Source organism: Spermophilus citellus (genome assembly GCF_964194105.1).
Source record: "Spermophilus citellus genome assembly, chromosome: 2".
NCBI classification, from domain to species: domain Eukaryota; kingdom Metazoa; phylum Chordata; class Mammalia; order Rodentia; family Sciuridae; genus Spermophilus; species Spermophilus citellus.
Window position 1 is genome coordinate 24,351,370 of NC_138183.1, and position 16,291 is coordinate 24,367,660.

At 51.1% G+C, this 16,291-nt stretch overlaps 1 protein-coding gene across 4 annotated transcripts in view; it reads left to right on the forward strand.

Annotated features, from left to right (window-relative positions):
* PTPN3 (protein tyrosine phosphatase non-receptor type 3) overlaps positions 1-9,935 on the forward strand; it is a 79,978-nt gene extending 70,043 nt beyond the window's left edge. For all 4 annotated transcript variants that reach the window (XM_081278698.1, XM_081278699.1, XM_081278700.1 and 1 more), the window contains 4 exons: positions 3,241-3,369; positions 4,387-4,532; positions 5,009-5,144; positions 6,412-9,935. In XM_081278698.1, the coding sequence (XP_081134824.1) occupies positions 3,241-3,369; positions 4,387-4,532; positions 5,009-5,144; positions 6,412-6,489 (489 nt within the window). In that variant the 3' untranslated portion in view covers positions 6,490-9,935. The remainder of the gene's footprint in view (positions 1-3,240; positions 3,370-4,386; positions 4,533-5,008; positions 5,145-6,411) is intronic.
* Positions 9,936-16,291: the final 6,356 nt, after the last annotated feature.

Below are 16,291 nucleotides of genomic sequence, written 5' to 3' on the forward strand. Positions count from 1 at the left end.
TACCTGAGTGTCCTCACAGATGGTACCAGATTCACCACCCTACAAATGCACACGTGCAGGCACATGCATGGCCCATCCCCCCAACCCCCATCCCAGACACTTGGCACTGGTCACCCAAGCAGGAGTCTGGTGCATCCCTTCCCCCACCTACTCACCATGGGCCGCCACCACTGACCACCTTTATGACCCCAGTTTATCTGTCCTGTGTCCCCAGGGCCCCTGTCTGCTGTCACAGCCTTTGCATCCCCCTCCCAGGAATAGCAGGGACTTCCTGCTGGCCCCAAGTCTTCCCCAGGCTAGCTCAGGCAGGAACAAGCTTTCAGCCAGACCTTGCCTTGGTTCAGACTGGTCCTACGTTTTCCCGTGGTGCCCCTCAGATGCTCAGAGCACCACCTCCCCAATGCCCACCCCAGACCAGCTTGCCCCTCCTGGGTGGTCGTATCCAGGTGTCTTCTGTTCCCTTGCAACACCAGGGGCCTCTTTACCTTGAGCAGCCCATGCCCTCTGCCCTGATGATCCCTGCCTGCCCCACCCAACTGGGGACACCCTCAGCCTTCAGCACTGAGCTCCTGTCCCCTATCCAGGACATCCACATCACCTCCCACATGACCCACCTCTTTCTCTGCCTTTTTCTCCTTCACACCTTCTGATGGCCAGATTTGATAGCACCTTGAGGATAATGCCAAACACATCTAATTCGTCACGATGTCTGCAGAGATGTGTGTTAACTGACTAAGCAAGAAAGCAAACTTCATCATAAAAGTTGGGTTCATCATAAAAGTTGCCTCTCCCCTCAAACCCACGTCCATCTTCCTAAGATAACGCTCCACCCCCTCCAGGAACACAGTCTTCAGCATGTCCCCTCTGGTCCAGACAGGCACTTCTTTTCCAAAACCATTTCAGTGGTCCGTTTTCTCTTCCTGAACCCTCTTCTCAAAGCCACACTCGGGGCTAGAAGAGAGAAGCCATCCCTGCTCAGCCTGTGAATCCAGAGGAAAGAGCCTCTGAATCCTGGCAGCAGCCCCATTGCCCTCTGACCAGCTGCCCTGACCATTGTCCCTCCAAGCCCTTTGTGTGGGTTATCTGTTTAATCCCACAGCTCTGCAGAGGTGTGTTTCCTTATCATCTCATGGGATATCCACCCCACAGCGAGTTCTTAGCCCTGGAGTGAAACTCCCACACCCCAGTGCCTGTGTGGATGACCTGACGCCGACTGATTAACTCTCTGAGCCTCGGTTTACTCATGCAAACAGAGGCCCTCATAGTACCTTCCTCCGGCTGTCACTGGGCCAAGATAAAATAATGTCCATGCAAAGCACCCTCCCATACCGTTCAAACGATAGTATTGATTATGTTATTATGTTATTAACAGTATTATTTTATCTTGGCCTCAGAACAACCCCAAAGAAAGAACTGTGAATGACTCTGTTTTGCATCTGAGCAAACTGAGGCTCAGAGAATGAATGAGCTTATATCAGGTCATCCTCATAGGAACTGGGGCATCCTCGTCCCCTGCGTCCCCTCCAGCAGCAGTCATATAGAAAGTGAGGCTCAAAGAGGGTAAGTAATCTGAGGACGACACCGTTGCTTAGTATAGCGTATTAACGAGGATTGAAACCCAGGATCTCCACAAACGTCTTGACTACACCCCAGTGCTTATACATCCAACAGACCTCAAAATCTAAATTCGATCAGAGGTAGAGAGAGACCCAGTCCTGACCAGGTGCACTGTAAAGACCCTCTGAGAATACAGGTGTTTGTAGCTCTGCCTTGAACAAGTTATATTATTTTAAAGAGCATCTGCCCCCAGTTTTCCTGCGGGCAGGACCCTTGGGAACTATAACACAGGGTGAGGACACAGGCAGATAGATGCAGAGCCCTTGGGGGCGACTTGGCTCCCTTCTCTACCCACAAGCAGCCCTTCGCGTCTAAGGAAAGTTGGAAAGTGGTTCCTAACCAAGACACCCACATGTACTGTTTCCAAGTAAATTCTCAACTGCAACTTTACAGCAGCGTATTTTAATTTCAGATATTCACAGCGATATTTGAAAATAAGTTAGGAAAGCTGTTTCCTGACAAATTGCTTGTGTCAGGATTATTTTACCACCTTTCTGCTCTAAACAAATGTAGTTTTTACTTAAGTCGGTGCAACTCTAGGCTTGGGGGCAAATATTTTTTTTTTAATGAGTGAGAATTTGACTGACAGGAACTGGGATGGGAGGGGCAGCTTAGCCCAGCATCTGACTTAGAAGCCAGAGGCGGCGGCAGCAATGGCGTATGGAAGACCCTGCGGGGTTTGTGGCGGGGAGAGGACCACGGTGAGGGTGATGGGATTGGTCAGTCTGTGGGCAAGCCACAGGTGTATTGAGAGACACTGTGGTATCCTGGGGATGTGTGCTGAACAGGGTCACGACACTCTGTGGCCTTGGCAAGTCACTGCCCTGAGTCAGGATCCAAGTCTGCTCTGGAGTCTCGGCGCCACAGAGAATTATCTCGGAAGCATTTGAGGACCAGGACATGCTCCCCACGTGAAAAGGGGTCTTCATTTCAGCTTGGAGATTCCTTAATCTGGATTTCTAGGGCGTCTCTGAGCCCCCCTTACTCAGTTGATGCAGACCCATAGCAGCAGTAAGAGGGACTGCCGTGGGACAACCCCACCTTGAGCTCCCTGCACACCCTCTCCAGCTGTCACCATCCTCCAGGTCCTCAGGCTGATGCTGTCTCCAGCCCTCAAGTGGAAAATGGGAAAATGAGAGGGGTTTGTGAAACCATGGGAGCTCTCTCTGTGCTCTGACCACTGTGCCTGGGGCTCCCCTCTAACAGGAAGGTCAGGGGTGGAGGGCTGAGGTTACAGGGGCTCTTGGAGCTGGGAAGGGGCCTGCAAGACCTGGTAAGCCTGAGAGGGGTAGGTGGTTGGGTGGAGGTTGCTCATAAGCCCAGGTCCGAGTCTGATCATCTTCAACAAATGAACCTTGGAGAGGAGAAGTCTCTTGTCCTCTTCCTATAGGCTCTGTCCCAGGGCTGATTGGCCTCTGGCCTGCCGACCCCCACCCACATGCTAAAGGAGGAAGGAGCTTCCTCTGTGTCCCCATCCCAGAACACACACAGCAGATGGGCCTCGCCTGACTCCTCTTCTCCCACGAGCTCTCCCTGGGACGCCTGCCCAGCCAGCCTGTCTCCCGTGGGCTGTTCCCGCACACACCCCACAGAGGAAGCTGACCCGCGCTCGGTTTCTTACAGACCAAATGTCACCAGTACTGGCCCGACCCCCCTGACGTCATGGACCACGGCATCTTTCATATCCAGTGTCAGACAGAGGATTGCACCATCGCCTACGTGTCCCGAGAAATGTTGGTCACAAACACAGAGGTAAGCAGCAGTCTATGCAGGTAGGTGGAGGGGCAGGTGGCAAACCAGCAGCCACTGTGGTCCCTGCTGGGGCCACGTCTTCAGGTTTGCCCTGTTTTCACCTGATGGAGCTATCAATCAGTGCAAGACTCCCAGTCATAGAGCCAGTACCAGGGTGCATGGTGGCACCTTTCATAACAGCTGAGCAGGGGAAGCAGCCCTGTGTCCATCAAGTAATGAATGAGTACACAAAATGAGTCTATCTGCACAGTGGAATAGTACTCAGCCTTTAAAAGGAGGGGGATTTCAACACATAATACAACTCAGGTGAACCTTAAGGATGTTATGTTAAGTGAAATAAACCAGTCACAGAAGGAAAGAAACTGAAAATTCCATTTATGTGACATGCCTAGAACAGTCAGATTTATAGAAAGGAAATGATAATTGCCAGGAGTTTGAGGAAAGAGAACAATCGGGAGTTATAGTGTAATGGGTATACAAGTTTATGTTTGAGTGATGAAGAAAGTTCTGGAAATAGTGGTGATGGTATCACAACATTGAGAATAAGTATACTTGTTGCCCCTGGACCTTACATTTAAAAATGGTTAAATGTTAAACTTCGTATGCATTGTGCCACCGTAAAAGAAATACATATAAAGGGGCTGAGGGTGTAATTCAGTGGTAGAGTGGTGGGTTTAGCATGCTCAGAGCCCTGGGTTTGATCCCCAGCGCTATAAAGTGTGTGTGTGTGTGTCTGTCTGTCTGTCTCCAGCTGTGTGGGCCTATTGCAAGCACAGTTGGAGCTAATGGAAGAAATCACTGTAGGCTAAAGAGTTGGAAGGCCACCCTCCAGGAGGGGGCTCAGCTGAGAAGAAGATGGGTGTCTTGGGAAAGTGGGCAGATGTGGGATGTGGCAGGGGCCACAGCAGAGCTGTGCACAGTAGGAGTAGGAACACGGGGCCCGGGGCCCCCTGGACGGTGTTGGGGACGGGGCCCACCACCAGGACTGATTCACCGAGGCCACCGCATGTTCCACAGACTGGGGAAGAGCACACGGTGACACATCTCCAGTATGTTGCATGGCCCGACCACGGTGTGCCCGATGACTCCTCGGACTTTCTGGAGTTTGTGACCTACGTGAGGTCCCTGCGGGTGGACGGGGAGCCCATCTTGGTTCACTGCAGGTACTGCCACTGTTTTGCCTTATTATACCCCTGGGGAAAGGCCTGGAGAAGATTGGCAGGCACCAAACCGCCCTAAGCCCACCACGTTGTGCGTTCTCACCAAGCTCTTTTTCTTCATCATTTCAAAGGATTTGGAACTTTCAGGAAAAAAGATCATAAGCATGTGCATGTGGCCCAGAGCCTGAGAGGAGAGTCCTACCCTCGTCTCTGTCTGTCCTGAGTGTGTCTCCCTTCGCCCTTCATAGCAGGTGGAAATAGCAGAGGGATTGGACTTTGTACTCAGCAGTGGGCTTCTCCCCAGTAGCTGAGCCCAGCCTCAGATGGCCTTTACCCCTGCCATGAAGCCCGCCTAAGTGTGTCTTTGCGTTCCTGGTGGCTCCTTCTGAGTAAACGCAGGCACTGCATCAGGGTGTAGCTGGGCTGTGCAGAAAGGTTCCTCGGGCAAATCTTGAGTCTCTGCTCCTCTCCCTCCCCAGTGCTGGAATAGGTCGGACTGGCGTGTTGGTCACTATGGAAACAGCCATGTGCTTAATTGAGAGAAACTTGCCTGTTTACCCCCTGGATATTGTCCGGAAAATGCGAGAGCAGCGTGCCATGATGGTGCAGACCTCCGTGAGTACAGACCAGCAATAAAAAGCCTAATGGTGGCCGGCACTTCCTGAGCAGCTGCCCTGGGCCAGGCCTGGGTGAAGGGCCTTATGGGTCATGAGAAGGAGGGTCAAGGGAACTGAGTCCTTACCCACAGCTTGGGGACAGGGGCGCTCACAGTCCCAAAGCCCACAGCCATCTGTCCTCCCAGGTGTACCGCCCTCCAGACCCACAGCCTCTGGCTGGTTTCTCCAGTGCCCTGTCATCAACAGTGTCTAAAGCAGACTTTGGAAAGTCCTAGAGGAGGGCCCCTCAGGCACAACCCCAGGCAGTGAGAAGGAGGGGTCGGCAAAGGCAGGAGCTTGGACAGCTATGAGAGTCCCCTCACAGATTGTGAGCCCTTGTGGTTTATTAGTTTGTACCCAGGAAATGGGACTAAGAGAAAAAGAAGTGGACGTGTGTTTAAGGATGGAGAAGACCTCATTGCCTGTCGAGAAGAAAGAGTCCTTCCTCTTGGGACTTTCCTACTTGGAGATGCTCCATCTCAGTGCTCTGGTTTTTTTTTCCTTCTCTGCTTCTTTAAAATGCGCCCGAGGTCTTTGCTAGCGCAGTCGGCCCTTGGTTTCCATGGGCTCTGCCTCATAGGACTCAGCTGATTGCAGATCAGAAATATGAGGAAAAGTTGCTCCTGCAGCCAGACACATGCAGACTTTTTTCCTTGTCGTTATCTCCTCAACAGTCCAGTATAGCAGCTATTCACGTAGCTTTACCTTAAGCATTATAAGAATCTAGAGATGATTCAAAGTACATGGGAAGATGTGTGCAGACTTCATGCAAATACGCCAGGGGTTCCTGTATCCCATCTCCCATGAACACCGAGGGGCACCTGTGTAATAACCGTATCCTGCAGAACATCCTCAGTAGCTTTCCTTTTCAAGACAAATCCAGACTCTTTGCCCCACGCAGGGAGCCCCACAACCAGATCCTGGCTCACCTGAGCACCTCCCTCCTCCACACACCGAGGGTTTGTACTTCTGCAGAGTGGCCACCCTGCAGGGACCTTGGTTCTTTCCCAGACGACCACTGCCTCCTCTGTCACACAGAGGACCCTCTGCCCCTCCCCCTCTGGGGGCAGCTGTCCTCCTCAGGTGGCACGCCTCCCTGGTGGGTCTCTCTTGCCGAGTTGGTGCCGAGGGAGCCGTGAAGAACAGCACAGAGCGTCAGCCCGCACAGCGTGACACGGGGTTCCTGGTGCTCCTGACCTGACAGCGTCCCTTCTCTCCTTTTCCAGAGCCAGTACAAGTTCGTGTGTGAAGCGATTCTTCGCGTGTATGAAGAAGGCTTAGTCCAGATGCTGGATCCCAGTTAGGACGACTGTGAAGCGTTCATCCCTGGTTCCCGAGGGCATCTCCCCCAGGAGAGCAGGACGCACCTTCCTCCAGAGGCGGGGAGAGGAACCGCCAGCTGTGGGGAAGGAATGAGCACATTTGAACCCAGGCACTTTAAATTTTATAGGAAAGGGATCCTGTACACAGGGACTGGTGTAGATATGCATGCAACTGTGGCTTCCTTTAGGCCCAGAGAGAAATAAAAAGGGATCCCAGTTTGGAACTTCCTCCCCAGACATCACCACCCCACTGTTGGCCACCCTTGTCCATACAAGAGGGGCCGGCAGCCGTGCTCCTGACCTCCCCAGAAGCTGGACAGCATGGTTCTTCAAGGCTGCGTGGTGTTCTGTGTGTTGATCTGGGTAGGGCTCCGAGGGCTGAGCTTCCTGTGTGTCCAGGCAGGGCTGGAGCCAATGCACAGTCCCACCCCGGTGCCAAGGAAGCCCTGGTGAACGTCCTACACACCAGGTGGTGGCCATTCAGGCTGAAGGACAAGCAGCGCCCTGCCCTTGTCTCAGCTCCATGCCCCTTGCGATCTGCGATCTGCAAAGCACCCCCGCCCCTCCATCGTCCCCCTTCAGGTTCATATCCAGTGCCTGAACCAGATTAGTAATGTACGTGTAGGCGAATTTCCAGCTGAGACTGAGAACTCCACCTTCGGCGTGATCCCGCCTCTTAGCGTTAGAAACAGGTGTGTGTCAGCTCTGCTTGCCTCATCCTGGATTCACGGACGCCAGGACCGGGACCCCTGACTACTGAATCTCGTACATGGACTGCTGCTACTCCAAGCTCTTACACTTGAAGAGACATGTTCCCCCGAGGGGGACAGGATCATAGCATCGAAATATTCTTTGGCCCTTCTAAGAAAAGACCTGCTCGTAGGTGACCACGGGAAACCCTGCTTGCCAGGAGCCCCTGTTGGCGTGTGTGCCTGCGCGTGCGCCCTGTGGAGGTTGCTCAGGATTCCTGACTCGATTCAAATTACCGTTGAGTTTATATAAAGAATGAGTCTCTGTACCGAAGAACAAACGTGTGCATTCACCCTCAGTTGCAGCGGTCTCCGTTTCATTTCAGAGGAGAGGATCAGACTATCTGAATATAAACCCAATTTGATGTTAATTTATTCTAAGTACCCCATGATTTTGATTGTCCTAAAGAATTCTGCCTCTGTGAATACTGTGTTCAATTTTTTTTTTTTTTAATTTGTGACAGGACTGTAGCAAGTTACTATTTAAGGAAAATAAATTACATAAACATTTTAATGTGGTATTTTTAAATAGCAGTTGTTGTGTATCCAAAAGAGCCAGTTTCTTAACGGTGTTTATAGAAAAAGGATGCTTTCCTATTGTAGCCCACAGAGATGAGGCCGTTTTGATATCAGGAAACCCTGGACCAATGGAATTGCTCACCTGGTTGCCTGATGGATAGGGACCTATCCATAGGGGACCAGGTTTCTAAAGATTCTTTTATCTTGCATCCTTCCTGTCTCTTCCCCATGCATATTTTACTGCTATCTGGCATGGGTGGGAGGAGGTGGCGCCAGCACCCTAACCCTGTGCCGTGGACCGAGAAGCTCCCGGCAAGTGGAGCTGAGGGCAGGAGCCTGGCTCCTTTTGCCACTCAGCCCTCTCTTACCCACTCTCAGTCTGGGCACTTAGGAGCTGTGCTTCTAGCTCCCCTGTTTTTCTCATCTGTGAAATGAGAGAGACAGTACCCACGACTCCAGATTGAATGTGAGCCTTGAATGAGCTCCTGCCATCAGTGTGAATTTTCATTGGTTGGAATGTAAACGGACACCATGATGGAAGAGTTACTTGGAAAAGTGTCCTTCTCTGTGATGAGCCCAAAACACATCCAGCAAGTGGAACCCAGTGGCTTTCTATAAGGGGGGGGAAAAATGTTCTTCCAAAAGGACAAAGCAAGACTACAAAGGAACAACCTATTCAATCTGGACACTGGAAAATTCTCTGAGCAAAACATGGAAAAAGAAGGAGGGCATGCAGGGTACATTTAAATGCCATCAGGATATTTAGCACACCATTGCCGCCGGATAAAACGGAACATTGCCCTGTGCGCAAACATCCTGGAGAAGCCTAAATACCTTCCGAGATTTATGTTCCATTGTTTTTTTAAACCAAGCATTGAATATGAGTGCAGAAACGCTGCCACCCTGGGTCCCTACATTTCTAGAAATCTAGCCGGAGGTTGCAGCCAGCCTTTCTCGGCCACCGTGCAGGCGCGCAGCTCAGACCAGCACGTTGCCAGGAACAAAATTCGTGAACTACTTTGAAGAAAATGATCTAAAGAAGCAGCACATGCTAGTGCAGCCTGCAGAGACGGCAAAGTAAGATCCACAGCTCGAGCTCCCAGCCTCCCGCCTTCCGCCCGTCGGCAGTTATTCTTAAGAGGCCTTATTTTCCTCCTAAGAGCAGCATGGGAATCAGGGTGAATATTTGGCCTGGGAAATTTGATTGGATGGGAATGGAGAAGACATTTATTTCCTATGTTCTGGAGCTTTCCGGAAGGCCTAATTAGACCCACTGATGTGCCTGATTTACTGACTTCATGGATGTCACTCTAGAACCTGCACTTGGTGGTTTGACTCCCCAGAGGAAAAGACCGCATCACTTTGGTTGCAGGTGGGACGTCAGGGTGGCTCCATACCAACTTGCGCCAGCCCCTAGCTTCCTGCCGTGGTGATTCATACTGAAATGCGCTTCCAGGTCAGCGCAGAAGCTATTGCTCCAGTGTTGCTGGTTGGGCTTTTTTGTCTTCCTCAGAAATGATCATCTGGGGAAAGCAACAGGTCTCTTCATCTCGAAGAGGCAGCAGCCATGGGGGAGGATCAGGAGACGCAGGCTCCATCCAGACCTGGACGCGGGCAGAGCACAGTGGCCCTCGGTTTCCTTTGAGTTAGAAGGGGACAGTGGGCTGGACTAGGTGGGCTCAAGATTTGCCGTCCTGAGAGTCTGATCTTCCAGAGGAGTGAAATTGTTCTTTAACCAAAATATGTAGCTCCCAGAGACATGTGTGTCCCACTTCCGTGACTTGTCCCCACGGGGTTGTCCCTCCGACCCTGGCACTGTCGGATGTAGAGATGGGGGTCGCCGCCCTCTGATTCTCGCCTGTCATCCTAGGCCGAGAGCAGCCTCAGCTTCACTGGCAAAGCATCTGTGGCCTCAGCCTGGGGAACCAAACCTGGGAGCCAGATGCCCGGCTCTCCTGCCATCTTGGTGGCTCCCGTTCTGTTCAGAGCAACCAAAGGATCATGTTAAGCCATGTTGTTTTGAAAAGCATCTTAATTGATAAGCAATATTTTTTTTCTGTAAGTTGGGGATGTTTTTCATACTGACCTGTACTGTCAGCGACGACTCTACTGAAAGCTGTTTGATCAATATAAAAGTGTTCGAGCTATGCAGCAACACGACTGTCTGTCGACATCTTTATTCTTTGTCTGATTTCTGCAAATGCTTCCATGATTGACCTGCAGAATTTGTTTGTTGCCCCCTGTTGTCACTCTTTGGGCAGAGGGTGCTCTCAGCCTGTCTTGTCCTCCCTGGTTAGGAAAATGACCTCCCACACACAGTGCCTGTCTCTGCCCTCACCTTGGGTGACAAATTCTAGATCGGAATTAGGTTCCTCTCGCGTGACAACAGTAGCTTACACCAAGTCCAAGGGTACCCTACGTTGCACAGGGTGGCTCCGTGATCAGCATGGTCCCAGGTTCCTTCCAGAGTGCTGCTCGAGGCCCCAGGTGGCCACCCGGCCGCTGTCACCTGCTGTACATCCCATTGATCAGAACTTACTCACCAGGCCCCGCCTGCGGGGGAATGGTTCTCACTGCAGGAAGCCATGTGCCTAACTAAAATTCAAGGTTTGAGTTTCTGAGAAACTGAGGGACAGAGAGTGAACAGCTGTGGTTCGGCCCTGTGTTTGTCCTCCTTCCCCCGCGTAGAGCTGACCTCTTATCTTCTTCCCACGTAGCCCATCAGCAGTAACAGACAGCCACTGAGGACACGTTCCTGAGGGGACAACAGAAGTGTGGTTAGCAGACCCCCCCACCCCCCACACAGGAAGCGAGGACACCCTAAGTACTGCCAGCTTGGGGGGGGGGTGGCGGTACCTGCCATCTGACCATTGCAGCTGCCTGCTTCACACATCCTGGCCGAGAAGCCTGCTGCTGCCCAGCCTGGCTCATTCCCAAGTCAAGGCCACCCTTCCCTCCCCACCCCCGCCACCACCCCTGGTACTGGGGGTCAAACCCAGGGCCTTGCACATGCTAGACAAGTGCTCTAACACTGAGCTACATCTCCAGCCCTTTCTGTTTGAAACAGAGTCTCACTCAGTTGCTGTAGCTGAGGCTGGCCTTGAACTTGTGATCCTCCTGCCTCAACCTCCCAAGTCACTAGGATTACAGACCTGTGCCATCAAGCCTGGCTAAGGGCACTGTTCCTAATAGCTGTAGTTTGGCAGACAAAAACAGTTGGTGTTTTCAACACTTGAAAACTTTAATCAACTTTTCAGTGCTGGCTACAAACTCAGTCTCCTGGGCAAAGCAGGATTCCCTTCCATCTCTGCTGGTAATCTGGATGGCTTTTAGCACCCCCCCCACCACCTCACCAAAGGTGCTTTACCATCAAGCTGCATCCCCAGTCCTTTTTATTTTTATTTTATTTTGAGATAGGATCTCATTTATTGAGGATCTTGCCAAGTTTCAGAGGCTGGCCTCAAACTTGCGATCCTCCTGTCTCAGGCTCCCAAGTTGCTGGGGATTACAGGTGTGCACCCCTGCACCTAGCTTCCAACTCAACTTTATAGGACCTTGTGAAAACAAAGAGCAACAGTCACACTTTGGAACTTTCCCCCTACTTTTTCTATTACTGTGTTCTCAGTGTGTGATCCATCTTTTAAGATAACACACGTGACAATTTCATCTAACCTGTAGCCATTATGTAAAAAAGATGGCCTTCCAATTCCACTAAGCCATTGCCACATTTGAGATGTTATTTATAGTATCCTGTTTCCAAGTATCAGATTCTGTATCCAAAAAGTTAAGGTGGCTGGAACAAAGTAGTTTATTTACCTGCCATGTGAACACCAGCAGTCCAGATGGCTCACAATTGCTGGGCACCCAAGCCAGCAACTGGGTTGGTGCACTGGCCTCAATATATAACATCCACCTCGTAGTCCAAAATGGCTGCTTTGGCTCTAGTCATCACATTCACATTCTGGCCAGGAAAAGAGAAAAAAAAAATACTCCTTCCCTTCCCTTTAAGGATATTTCCTCAAGGTTTCATATACCACCATGATTTACCTGCAGAACTTAAATGGGCTCAGCTAACTGTAAGAGAGGTTAGGAGGTATAGGCTTTACTCTGGATGGCACTCTAGACAGCCAAAATTCAGGAGTTGTATTGAAGTAGGGGAAGTTATGAAGGTGCAATTAGCAAGCACCTCTCCTGCATGTTCCCTGACTTGGATGTCCTGAAGGGCTGGCATGAAGGGTTGCTATGCTCAAGACCCAGCACACAGGAACATGCCGTTCTGTCACTGGAGCAAGAACGCTTGGGTTCTGCCTTGAAGAGCGTGCGCTGACAGCCACTGATAGGTCGGCACCCACCTGTTAGTACCCAGATCATGTAGACAGGAATGGAAGGAGGGCATCTGGGCACAAGTGGCACACACCTGTAATCCCCAGGATGGGAGGCTGAGGCAGGAGGATCTCAAGTTTGCAGCTTCGCAAGGCCCTGAGAAACTTGGCAAGACCCTGTCTCAAAATTTTAAAGAAGGACTGGGGATGTGACTTGGTGGTTAAGCACCTGACCCCGCCTCAGGTTCAGTCCCTTGTATAAAAAAAAAAAAATGATGGTGGAATGGTGACACACATGTAACCTCTTTTCTAGGAGCCCAGAGCCCCGCTCCCTCCTGCCCAGTCCCACACAGGTCTGTCTTCATCCCTGAGTATTCTTGCCTCCTTGTCTGATTGGATCTGGAGCCTCCAGGTTTCTCTTGAGGTCAAGAAGACTCCAGGGTTCCCCCGAGGCTACCCAAAGGGTTCCAGCAGGACTGTCCAGACCAGAGGCCGAGCCAGGTAGGACCTGTCAGGACCGACCCGTGTCAAAGCTCCAGGGAGAGGACTGCGCTGAGCCTGCAGGTCAGTGGGCGCAGCCTGGGCACCTTTAACAAGTGCCGATGTCGCTGACAGTGCACACAGGGAGGAGTGGGGCGAGGGCCAGTTCCTAGGTTGGGCACCCCGTTGGCTGTGGGTGCCATGAAGAAGGAGCCCGGGTGTGGGGAAGATGGCGACCTTGTTCCTGGGGCCTGAAGTCTAATGTCAGGGAGCATGTGCCCTGTCTCGGGAGTCTGAGGCAGCTCTGTTGGGACATTGAACAGAAAAGAAATTGGGGACCTCAGAAGCTGTAACTCACACCCCCTCCATGGAAGCCAGGTGGGGAGGCACTCTCCCCTCTGCCCTCTCCCCCACACACAAGACGGGAACACCTCTGTGAGGATGGGTCAGGCACGTCAGAGACCCAATACAGACCCGTCCCCAACACCCCACTGTCGCTGCCCCTAAGCACTGTGTGAGCTGCTGATGCCACCGGGGCCCACTGCCAGGGACACACTGGAGCTGACTCTGCAGCTGCCACCCCACAAAAATGAACTGACGCAGCCCCTGCGTCCTGGCCTCTCTGAGTTCTGGTCAGAGTGGGGGGCAGACACTCGCCGTGGGCAGGGCCTGACCACATGCACAAACACCTGGCTGCAAGAGACCCAGAAGCCTGGCAGTTGGCATTTCGGCCACATGGGAGATGCAAGAAGGAGGTCTTGTCTGCCTGCCACGGCAGACGGGTCTCCAAATGGAGAAGCTGGGTGACCAAAAAGAAGTCCCCTAGAGCTCAGGTCTTGCTATCTAATATCCTCACGCTTCTGATACCTGCGGGTGCTCCTGCCTGGTGGGACAGAAACTGTCCCCCAAAAGGAGCCAACCAGAATTTGTCATTGACAGCAGGGCAAGTCCCACTCTGTTCCTTTCCTTTGGGGCCAGGACCCTGTCTCTTTTTCTTGTATTCCATGTACTAAATTGTAGGTGACAACTACCTGCGTACCCAAAAACACTGAAGAAGGAATATGAGATAAACCATGTTAAACACGCATAACACAGCAGGAGAAAATACAGCCCAATTACCCAGGTGACAGGCTCTGCCCACAGCAAGGCCGCAGCTGGCCGCTGTCCCTGGTGTAAGATCACACTGTGGCCCCCAGGGCTCCAGTGAGGGACTCGGCTCTAGATTTTACTGGGACCAGGTGCAGCGTCTGGATTGTAGCAAGAGACCTACCAGAGAACCGGGGAGGGGTGTCAAGGAGAAGAAGCTGGGTAGTGACCAGGGCCAGCCAGTCAGGTGCTAGAGGAAGTGCATGGTATTTATAAACCTCCAGGAGAACCTGGTGACTTGAAAGGGAAACAGCAAGAAAAGCCCAGAGAAAAATAAATGCTGAGGTCCTAGTCCTGCAGCAGGCCGCTCCTCCAGCCGTGATCAACAAGCTGTTGACAGTTTCAGAGAGCTTGCGGAATTCGGCTTTTCCTTGTGGAGTTGTGCATCCAGAAGCACAGAGTGCACAGGGCCGAAAACCTGGTCATCCCCCACCCCCCACACATACCTGCCTCCGCCTCCTCCGATTCTCTTTCCCTCCTGCAGCACACTGGCCTCAGGGAAGACTTCCCCAGTAATGTTGGTCTCTGTTTTTCAACCCTGCCTCATCTGCTTCTGGAAAACCTCTTGCCTTTTGTTTCCTTCCCATCATCAAAAACTCAAAAAGATCTCCACAGCAAGCTTTTTCACAAGAGATCAAAAGTAGAAACGACCCACACGTCCATTATCTGCTGAGCAGATGAGCCAAATGTGGTCTGTCTTCACAGTGGAACATTATTTGGCTCTGAAAAAAGAGAGAAGTGTGATCATGTGCTAAGGCACGGATGAACCTCTAAACCAGGATGAAAGAAGCCGCTCACAAAAGGCCACGTGACACCATATATGGGTTGTCCAAATCCACAGACGCAGGAAGTGGTCAGGGTTGCCAGGGGCTTGGAGGGGGAACGGGCATGACTGCCAATGGCTCTGGAGTTTCTTTTTGAAAATGTTCAGGATAGTGGTGGTAACGTGGAACAAGGCTACGGGTCCAGGAAGAAACATTGGCCTGCACACCTAGAGACAGTGAACTTTATGTTATGTGAATTCAATCTTGATTTTTTTTAAAATTGGGAGAAAATCCATAAAAGCGTCCTCGGTCCTCAGCAGGCGGAGTTCACGTTGCTGAGTGGCAGGGGATTTGCGGGTGTCGAAGCTATAATGGGAACCTAGTACTTCACCTGAGGAATCTGACCTAAGGGAATAACTTAAGGGTTCTGTTTTACGATAGTAAGAGGGTTTCTAATATGATTTTTGTAGCAGGGTATTTTTATAATAGTGAAAAATTTGAGATCAGGTCCATGCTCATTGGTCCAAGTCAAGTTCAACAAAGTTCAGTGCAGCTCTGTTACAGGATGCTTTGTGGCTCTGAAAGCCGATGTGGGGACTGTTGATGTCCTTACACAGAAAGTATCTGTACTAGGCCAGGTGCAGTGTGCACCCCTGTAAATCCAGCAACTCGGGAGGCTGAGGCAGGAGGATCACAAGTTCAAGCCCAGCCTCAGCACCTTAGCAAGGCCCTGAGCAACTTAGTGAGACCCTGTCTCAAAATAAAAATAAAATATAAAAAGGGCTGGGGATGTGGCTCAGTGGTTAAGCACCTCTGGGTTCAATCCCTGGTACCAAAACAAACAAAATAAAAGAAAGTATCCATAATATTTTAATAAGAAACTCAACCTAAAGGATGGGGTTACTATGTGATTCCAACTAGTATAATATAGTAGCTATGAATATAGATTCTGAAGCCAAATAACGTAGACACAAATCTCAACTTCTCACCACTAAAACAGCTGTGCCTCCTCAGGTATGTTACTTAACTTTTCTGAGCCTATTTTTTTCTCCAACATTTCTGAGCTTTCCTGAACTTCTGTTTACTCCTCTAGGATAATAATAATATCTGCCTCATACGGTTGTCATGAAGATTGAATTATATGGAAAATCACACCTTTCATTTTGCTTAATGAGTACGGTAATATGTATTACTGCTTAGATGGAGAGAAGATAGATCGATGATGGATCCAACACTAATGATAGAATTAAGGGAAGATGATAGACGAGGAGGGCGGGAGAAGGCCAATTGGTAATGACTGTCTGCAGGGATGGGTTATGGGGGGATTTCCTGCCCTTTGTGTTCACTAGTGTAGCCCAAGTTTCCATAATGAAGTTGTGTTGCTAGTAAATAATCGTAGAGGGCTGGAACGTTGCTACTAAGACATGCACATGCCACAATGAAGAGCTCAGCCTCGGCAGTGAAGTGACTCCAAGGGTCAAAGCTGCTTCTCACTCCTCCTGATGGCAGATGGGATTCTTTGGGCTGCAAGTGTCAACCCAACTCAGGCTAGCTTGAGCCAAAAAGGGACTCCTGGGCACAGGCCATCTGAGCCTAGGGCCGTGCCTGAGGGACAGCCGCCTTCAGGAAGCTGGACGGCTTCTCCCAGACCTCCCTGACTTTGGTGTCTCCAAAATGGCCTCATAGATGGCTCTTCCTCAAGACTCCCAAGCCAGACAGGAGGGAGAGTGTTCCCTGTCTTCCAACTCAGCGCTGCTCCGTGGGACATTCGATTGGTTACATGCTCCAGCTCAGGTTACATGCT